The 9,202-nt window shown below is 35.4% G+C and overlaps 2 protein-coding genes across 2 annotated transcripts; one reads left to right on the top strand and one right to left on the bottom strand.

Annotated features, from left to right (window-relative positions):
* The first annotated feature begins 424 nt into the window (after positions 1 to 424).
* On the top strand, positions 425 to 5,919 carry LOC112791675 (glutamate decarboxylase). The gene is made up of 5 exons (XM_025834596.2): positions 425 to 1,045; positions 1,123 to 1,327; positions 4,297 to 4,966; positions 5,032 to 5,084; positions 5,164 to 5,919. Exons 1-5 carry the CDS (start codon positions 960 to 962, stop codon positions 5,650 to 5,652), a joined length of 1,503 nt encoding a protein of 500 aa, XP_025690381.1. The 5' UTR covers positions 425 to 959; the 3' UTR covers positions 5,653 to 5,919.
* A 48-nt stretch (positions 5,920 to 5,967) lies between these two features.
* On the bottom strand, positions 5,968 to 8,444 carry LOC112791674 (L-type lectin-domain containing receptor kinase VIII.1-like). Its single transcript, XM_025834595.3, has one exon. The coding sequence runs from the start codon at positions 8,272 to 8,274 to the stop codon at positions 6,160 to 6,162; it is 2,115 nt and encodes a 704-aa protein (XP_025690380.1). The 5' UTR covers positions 8,275 to 8,444; the 3' UTR covers positions 5,968 to 6,159.
* Between the last annotated feature and the right edge of the window lie 758 nt (positions 8,445 to 9,202).

Here is a 9,202-nt window from a genome sequence, read left to right as displayed (position 1 = left end):
AATGTAGTACAATTCAGGTTAACTCATGTTTTCAATAAAATGAAACACCCTTACGTTAAGAATTCATTACCGCTAAGGAATTTACATTTTTTTTGGTGACTGCTAAGGAATTTACATTTAAGTACATGTTCAAAATTTTTAAAATATTGCGTTGGAGTATATACGAAAAACAAATCGCAAGGCATAAAAACTTGGTCGGTTAGAAAAAAAAAATACAAAAAAAATCATTTGAAGGGTGATTGTTAACTCTCACCAATAAAGTGTTTTCAAAAGAAAATAATTGCAATATATGTAGTTATAATTTATAAATTAAAAAAAAACTAGACTAAAAACCTTATTTAATACTATTATTAATGATATTACTAAGAGAAATATAACCTATAAAGATAGATCTGAATCGATTAATCATAAGGAATTTTGGAACACAACTTGAAAAAAAAAATATTGGTTTAATTATTGTTAGTACTATAATGTTACTAAATTTAAAATTAAATTTTTATATATTTTTTTAATTGAATTTTATATTATTTTTAATTTTATAATTAATTTTTTATATTAAAAATATTAAAATTAATAAAATATATTATTTTAAAATATGTGATTAAAGAGATCTAATTAGATTTTTAATTATAAATATTTTTAATTTATAGAAAAATATTCAGTTAATTCTAATATTTTTTATTTTAAAAATATTTAATTATGAAATTAAAAATAGTATAAAAATATAATTAAAAAATAAAAAAATTTAATAAAATTACAACCGAGTAATTAAATAAAAAAAGTTTATTGAATATTGATAAAAAAAAAAGAAATTATAAAATTTTGAAGGAATTTGATTAAATTAAGAGAGCGGCCGCGGTATTTAAAAGGGCGAGTGGTGTGTGTCTTGAGACACCACTCACCACTCTCAAAAACTCATCAGTCGTCACCATTTCCTGCTCTCTCTGTCTCCCTCCACCATGGTTCTGTCGAAGACGGCATCTGAGAGCGACGTCTCGGTTCACTCAACGTTTGCGTCACGCTATGTGAGGACCTCACTTCCCAGGTACAGTAACAAGAATGAATTAAGCGTAGTGATCCATATCGATCATGATGATGGATCTGATCTGATCGTACGTGCAGGTTCAAGATGCCGGAGGAGTCGATCCCCAAGGAGGCAGCGTACCAGATAATAAACGACGAGCTGATGTTAGACGGAAATCCCAGGCTGAACCTGGCGTCGTTTGTGACGACTTGGATGGAGCCGGAGTGCGACAAACTCATAATGGCCGCCATTAACAAGAACTACGTTGACATGGATGAGTACCCTGTCACCACTGAGCTCCAGGCAAGTCCAATCTTTTATTTTATTCATTTCATTCTTTACAAACAGTGCCGTGCTTATTTTCTTCTAACAATTTTTAATATCTATTACTACTAACTACTAACTAAACGCGGGGGAGGCTTTACCTTCACCACTTCTAAGTTCTAATTAGATGAGGACTGTTGCAATTTTTTATTTTATTATATTTTATATAAATAGTAGAAATTCAAAAGTAATTTAACCATATTTATATAAATAGTTGAAAAAATATATAAGTTAATATTTATAAATAAATATAAATATATAATGATAAATTTAGTATGCATTCATATAATATGTTTATTTAATTTATTTTTGAAGCATCATTATTAGATTCTCTATCATCTAACTTAACGCATTAGCATTCACTCCAAATGAGACAGACATAAACATTTAAATACGCAGTGGTTGAATTGGTACAGTCTTCCCCAAAACAAAATTTAATTTGATATTTCTTTAAATTGACAAATAACATAATTTGAGACAAAATACTGAAAATAGTTGGGTTGCCTTCATTGCTTAAAATACGAGTGTAGATGATCAACAAAAACTACTACTCTGTCGTTCGATTATTGCAAGAATTTGTTATATGAGACATGAGAGTATATAATCTGTAGTTTTTAAATTAAAATTTTTGTTCATATAATGATATAGAAATATGATTGTGTTCTTATTGGACTACCACCACACTATAAAATAATAATGCATCGGAACTAGACTTTACTTTGTATCTAGTTATCTACAAATGCTGTTATCTTTCTATATCTCCTTTAAGCAACTTGTTAATGCGACAGTGACCCCATCAATATGATACCAGATATTCCCTCTATTATACGCTACAACTACATCATATAGGGGTTCGTTAATTACTGGCCAGAGGATCCCATTATCTCAGCTAATAATTTTCTCTACTCATTCTACTCCTCACACACAAATAATTAACGTGTGTTAAGACGCTATTTTACTTTTCCTAATCCTACAGTTATTATTAATCTCATGGAACGGGCTAGCTCGTTAATCTGTTTATATAAATATCGGTCAAATTCATGGATTGCATCAACAAGTTGGAGTTTTGTATTCTTGGTAGAATCCTTCTCAGCGTGTTTCAAAATTTAACTACCAAATTATTGATAGTGGTTAAGGGTGTTGGAAAGAAAGATAACATAAAGCAAATAAAGAAATCATACGCTATTAGTGGGAAATAAAATAAAATTCTATGATTGGTGGAAGATAGTAGTAAGTATATTATATTTGTTTACTTTTCCTTTATGAATCCATCTTTGTTGTTTTGGAAATCTTCAAACACTCTTTCAACTTTCAAGCTGTCGGCAGAGTGGACGGAGTCCTCCAATCCAACCACAAGTTATGCCATAGACCCATAATTATGCTTATTTCTTTCAATATTCATTTCCTGAGATGGGCCCACGCTTTTTTTAAGAGTAGTATTAGGGGGTTAGTAAGTATTGTGATTTGTTGCTATCAATTAGTTTTTATTAAAATTTTTATTGATATGAGATTTTATCCAATGTCGTGGAATTATTTATTTTTCTTTTGTTGGTTAAATGCTACCCAAATTTTAATAAAAATGATGGCTTTTTAAACTTTTTTTTTAAAATTAAAAGTATTATGTATTATCTTTAAAAATGTATATTTTTTCTCGCATAAAAACGAATGATGTTCGAATATTATTGTTATTAGTACTTATTATTATTACACACCGATTTGGAACCAATATGTAATGATTGAATTAGTTGAGAGGATAAATAATTTATAATTTAATTTAAAAATTTTAGATTTAAATTTTAAAATTAATATTTTTTGTAAAAAATTATATATTAAAAATATTATTTACACATAAAAATTAGTTATCATATATTTATATATATTATTTAATTTATTTTTAATATATATTTATATTTTAATATATATTTTATACTAATATTAATTTTAGTAATTAATTTTAGGATACATCTAATATAATTGATATAATACAGATACAGATACAATTTAAACTCGTCTATTCTCTTTTTTAAAAGAAAGAAAATAATATATATTCATTTGGGTTGGATAGGTTCATTTAAATATTATTCATTTGATCCAAATTAAAGTGTTGAATATTTGTTATGAGATATTTGAGAATCCTCAATTTACTAGTTGGCTACTTCCATAGGGGCTCATGGAGAATGTGTGATTTGTATGTAGAAACGTAGTTTATTCTCCAGTTTTCTCTTCCTCAACTGAAACTGCGTTTTGGTCTGTATTTTTATTTTTTACCGTTCCTGTTTTAGATTTTATTAGAAAAAAGTAAAAATAATAAAATTATATTTTTTATTTTTTTATAAATTCTAAAAATAAAAAATATTTAAAAAAATAAATAAAAACATAAACCAAAGACACTTTAAAGTTTTGGTACTCTTGTGATAGTAGTAACTAAAATTATAATCATATTCATTCTAAATGTTTGTTTGAGTGTTATTAAGTTGATAATTCTTTTAAGTATGTTTAAAACTTTTCTAATTTTAAAATTAAAAATATTAAAAAAATAATTTTTTTGTTGAAAACTTATAATTTATATTTTTTTAAAAAGATATTTTTTATATAATAAATAAATAAATAATATTTTATATTATTGTACCTAAATAAGATTAATAAATAAAAAAAATTTACAAAAATAAAATTACTTTTATATTTTTCAAAAAATTTTAAATTGGTTCTCATATTTGTTTAGTCGTGAATCTTTATTTATTAATCCTTAGTCCCTTAATTTTCAAATGGGAGACATAGGAATAATATTTATAAAAATACTATTTGTATACTAAAATTAACTACTAAAATTAATCATTAATATATTTGTATATAAATATATGTAGTTTAATTTATTTTTAATGTGTATTTATATTTTAGCATATGTTTTATACTGTTGACTGATTTTGGTGTACACCATATGGATGCAGAATCGGTGTGTAAACATGATAGCTCATCTATTCAATGCGCCACTTGGAGATTCAGAAACTGCCGTTGGCGTTGGGACGGTTGGATCATCGGAGGCCATAATGCTGGCTGGATTGGCATTCAAAAGAAAATGGCAGAACAAAAGGAAAGAAGAAGGTAAGCCTTACGACAAGCCCAACATTGTGACCGGTGCCAATGTCCAGGTTTGCTGGGAGAAATTCGCAAGGTACTTTGAGGTGGAGTTGAAGGAGGTGAAGCTCCGTGATGGATACTATGTTATGGACCCTGAAAAGGCTGTGGACTTGGTTGATGAGAACACCATTTGCGTTGCTGCTATTCTTGGTTCCACCCTCAACGGTGAGTTTGAAGATGTGAAGCGCTTAAATGATCTTCTCATTCAAAAGAATAATCAAACCGGCTGGGATACTCCTATTCATGTTGATGCTGCCAGTGGTGGATTCATTGCTCCGTTTCTATATCCCGAGCTTGAGTGGGACTTCCGGTTACCGCTGGTCAAGAGTATCAATGTCAGCGGCCACAAGTACGGTCTAGTTTACGCCGGAATTGGTTGGGTTATCTGGAGAAGCAAGGATGACCTGCCTGAGGAACTCATCTTCCACATCAACTATCTCGGAGCTGATCAACCCACTTTCACTCTTAACTTCTCCAAAGGTAACATATCAATGCAGATTTTCACGTTAACATTTCTCATTCTTTGACAAAAATATGCAATGCAGGTTCCAGTCAAGTCATTGCTCAATACTACCAACTAATTCGCCTTGGTTATGAGGTACATTGGCTTACACACTAACACGTACAATACCATACAAGTATAATTCAGTTACCAATCTTGTCTGAAAATATTGCAGGGATATAAAAATGTGATGGAAAATTGTAGGGACAACATGTTAGTGCTCAAGGATGGACTTGAGAAAACAGGGCGCTTTGACATTGTTTCCAAGGACGATGGTGTTCCTTTGGTGGCCTTCACACTCAAAGACAACAGCCGCTTCAATGAATTCCAAGTCTCTGACTTGCTCAGGCGCTTTGGCTGGATAGTGCCGGCATACACCATGCCCCCGGATGCACAGCATGTTACCGTTCTCCGCGTGGTCATCCGGGAGGACTTCTCCAGGACCCTCGCAGAGCGCCTTGTGGCTGATGTGGAGAAGGTGCTTCACGAGCTTGATATGCTTCCCCCCAAGGTGGTTGTGGTTAATGGAGAAGAGGCAGCAACAAGCGCTAATGGCAAGGTTAAGAAGACTGCTCTGGAGACACAGAGGGAGATCACTGCAGTTTGGAAGAAGTTTGTACTGGAAAGGAAGAAGCTGAATGACAAGATGAATGGGGTTTGTTGAGAGAGTGGAATCTGCCTCAAAAGATTCTTAATTTCTTAGATTATTATTATTACTATCATAGTAACATTATGAATTGGGAAGTAATTATATTTGATTTTGGGTCAAGATCATATTTCTCTTGTTCAGTTGCTTGTTGCTGATTGATAAGAGGAAAGGAAAAGAACAAAGCATGTTTGCATCTATATAAACTGTAATCGTGCAATTGGGGACTTCAAGTGTGATCAAATCTATTGTCTGATGAGTAAATTATTCTTATCTTCCCTGTAATTTTTCAAATCCTCCTCCATCATTCTTTCCATCAAGCTTACAAGATTATTGTACCAAAAAGTGTGCCAAAAATTCTTTGCTTTCTTATGGCCTATAATCGCAATGTTCATTGTGATTTACATACAAGAACAAATGAAATGAATACACACATCTCTCTATCTATCTACATTATGAACTTATGAATAAATAATTAAAACCAACCAATGTGATCCCATCCCCAATAATTTTTTTTTTCTGCCATCAAACTATGTCATTGAAGCTTTCCTCTGATGAGGAGATAGATATGGTGGTGATCATGGCATTATAGTCAGAGTTACTACTATCTTGCAAGGTCTTCAAAAGGTGGGAAGTGCTATAACTAGTACATGGCTTCATTCTTGGGACAATGGGCACTTCAGCCTCACCCATTAGCATCTGAACTACACTCCTCATACTTGGCCTAGCCATCGCATCAGGGTGTGAACAAGCTAGCCCAACCAACATCACCCTCCTCATCTCCTCTTCTTCAAACTCACCCCCGAGCCTTGGATCCGCTGCCGTCAGCAACTTTCCTTCTTGGTGCAAGCTCCAAACCCATTCCACCAGATTGCTGCTAACCCCAACTCTACCAACACCATTAGCATCTTTCTCTATAGGCCTTCTCCCACTAGCAACCTCAAGAACCACAGCACCGTAACTAAATACATCTGTTTTCTCAGTGGCTCTTCCCGTGAGGACATACTCCGGGGCGAGGTATCCCATTGTTCCAGCGGCCACGGTGGCATCTGGGGACTTGTCATGCTCCGTCTGCCTCGCCAATCCGAAGTCACCCAACCGGGCATTGAACCCTTCATCCAACATTATGTTGCTAGTCTTAATATCCCTGTGAATCACTTGATTCTCACATTCATGATGCAAATAGGCCAAAACAGATGCCACACCCAACAAGATTTTTTGCCGATGATCCCAAGGCAAAGGTGTTTTCGCCTCATACAAGGCCTTATCTAAACTCCCATTAGGCATCAAGTCATAAACTAACAAAATCTCCCCTTTCTCATGGCACCATCCCAGAAGGCGAACCAGGTTCCGGTGCCTCAGTGTCCCAATTATGGACAACTCAGACAAGAACTCATCCTTGCCCTGATCACCACCATGGTTGCACCTCTTGACAGCAACAATGTCACCATTCGCAGGCAAAATTGCCTTATAGACAGTACCAAATGCACCATGGCCAATGACCCTATTAACACTGAAACAATTCGTTGCCAATTTAAGCTCCTTATAGGTAAACTCCTTAGGCATTCTAATAACCTCAGAACCAAGAGAATCGAGCCTCTTGAAAGGCTTCACCTTTTTAGAGTAAACCCAAATCAACACACCAGCAAATAGAGCAAGAACAAAAGCACCCGCAGTAACAACACCAGCAACAGCACCAACACCGACACCGTTCTTACACAACCCATTGTGGCAACCCGATTTACCGTCTTCCTTCCGTTCTTCAGCACCGGAAGGAGCCAATGAAGGTGGTGCCAGCGAGGCAGAACTACTACTGGCACTTGGGTTGGTTAAAGTAGCCGTTGGAGGAGGCGGCGCGGAATCCAACGGCCCAGAATCGAAGCTAGAAGTGAAGCTCCACCACTGGATACTGTGAACCTCGGTGCTACCTTGGGTAGACCCAGAAAACCCAACGTACATGAAATCGTTAACGTACTGAGCCATATCGAGATTCAGCTTCAAAATGGGATCTTTGGGCTTGACATTGGAGTAGGAGACCGAAACGGTGAAGTCATTGGTGGTTGCGTCGTATAGGATCCATGCGTTGACGGTGTCGCCGCTCTTGAGGTCGATATCGAGGCTTCCCAAATCGGCAGCCTGAGTTGAAACAACGCCGTTGAGGTCGATGCCGACATGGTTGCCGTTAATGTCGTTGAGCTGGATATCCATGAGGGTGTCGAACTCAACGGCGACGAAGTTGGGGGCGGCGTCGGGACCGGAAAGGCCTAAGGAGGGGCCGGAATCGCCGAGGGAATGGTCGTCGGGGGAGATGAGGAAGGCAAGGCCGGCACCAATGGAGGAAGGGTTGAGGTTGGTGATGGAGAAGGAGAAGAATGTGGAGAAGGAGGCGGGGGCGGATGTGGTGGGGTGGCGGAAAGGGAGAGGGTTGGAGTAGAGAGCTCTAGAGGCGGCGGAGTTGGGGACGGAAGGATGAGCGGTGAGGGTGATGGTGTCGTTGGTGATGTGGGCATCGCCGAGGAGGTTGAGAGTGGTCAGGGTGAGATTGTCGAAGTCGAAATGGGTGGGAGTGGCCAAAATAGTAATGAGGGTGGATAGGAAGATGGTGAAGGTGGGAAGCGGTGGTGCTGGCAGCATTGGCATTGAGGAATCAGTGAAGTTAGAAGTTAGAGCAGAGAAGAGATGAGATCAGTATGGAATGGGAACGAACAATGGCCAGACTGGTTCCTTGGTGCCGTTCGTGTGTGGGGCCCGGCCCTCATCTCTCTCTCTCTCTCTCTCTCTCTCTCTCTCTCTCTCTCTCATAACGGTTATCTTCCGCGAACCTAATTTCTTATAATTAAATATCTCTTTTTACTTTTTATCTAACCATTTTTCTCTCTCTCTAATTAGTAATTAGATACACTAATATTTATAATAGAATTGTTTTCAACTGTATTAAATAAAGAAAATAGAAATGGATAATAACTGTTTGTAAAAAGATTAGTTCATTGATGTACATGTGTAGTAGGGGGTTGAATAGTCTAATGAATAATGTACATGAGAATGACACTTATTGATGGTAGGCAGTAGGCTCCTTCAAGCATTAATCATTGGCTACCCTGCACCTTGCCTTTCTCATTTACTAGCTACTTATCTACCCAACTGGAAATTCAGTTCAGTTACTCTTTCTTTTTGGTCATTGCTATCCTACTTAAATAATATTGTCTAATTTGTTAAAACAATTCAAAATTAATATTTAATATTTATCTTAAAAAGTAATTTCCACAAATTTAACGCCAAATTAAAACGCACCAAATAATTTTTTTTTAACTCTACCATTTTAAAGCTAATTAGGAATGCTTATTTCATATTCATCACATGGCGAATAATTTGCGCAACAACATTATAATCATCAGGTCAATTATGAAGAGGAGAATGAATAATATCACAACAAAACCTAATAAACCTTGTGAATATTATTATATCATTGACATTACTAGCTAACTTCCACGTGAAGTTGATTCTACTATATATATATATATAATACTCCCTTAAATACATCATTCTTCCATAAATTTGCTTTCCTGAT

This window comes from Arachis hypogaea, chromosome 3 (assembly GCF_003086295.3).
Source record: "Arachis hypogaea cultivar Tifrunner chromosome 3, arahy.Tifrunner.gnm2.J5K5, whole genome shotgun sequence".
NCBI lineage: Eukaryota > Viridiplantae > Streptophyta > Magnoliopsida > Fabales > Fabaceae > Arachis > Arachis hypogaea.
This window is presented reverse-complemented; position numbering and strand designations above follow the sequence as displayed.

Coding starts and splice junctions, on each gene's coding strand:
- LOC112791675 (XM_025834596.2), top strand. CDS start 960: ATGGTTCTGTCGAAGACGGCATCTGAGAGCGACGTCTCGGTTCACTCA. Junction 1,046..1,122: donor GTGAGGACCTCACTTCCCAG/GTACAGTAACAA, acceptor TCGTACGTGCAG/GTTCAAGATGCCGGAGGAGT. Junction 5,085..5,163: donor TAATTCGCCTTGGTTATGAG/GTACATTGGCTT, acceptor AAAATATTGCAG/GGATATAAAAATGTGATGGA.
- LOC112791674 (XM_025834595.3), bottom strand. CDS start 8,274: ATGCCAATGCTGCCAGCACCACCGCTTCCCACCTTCACCATCTTCCTA.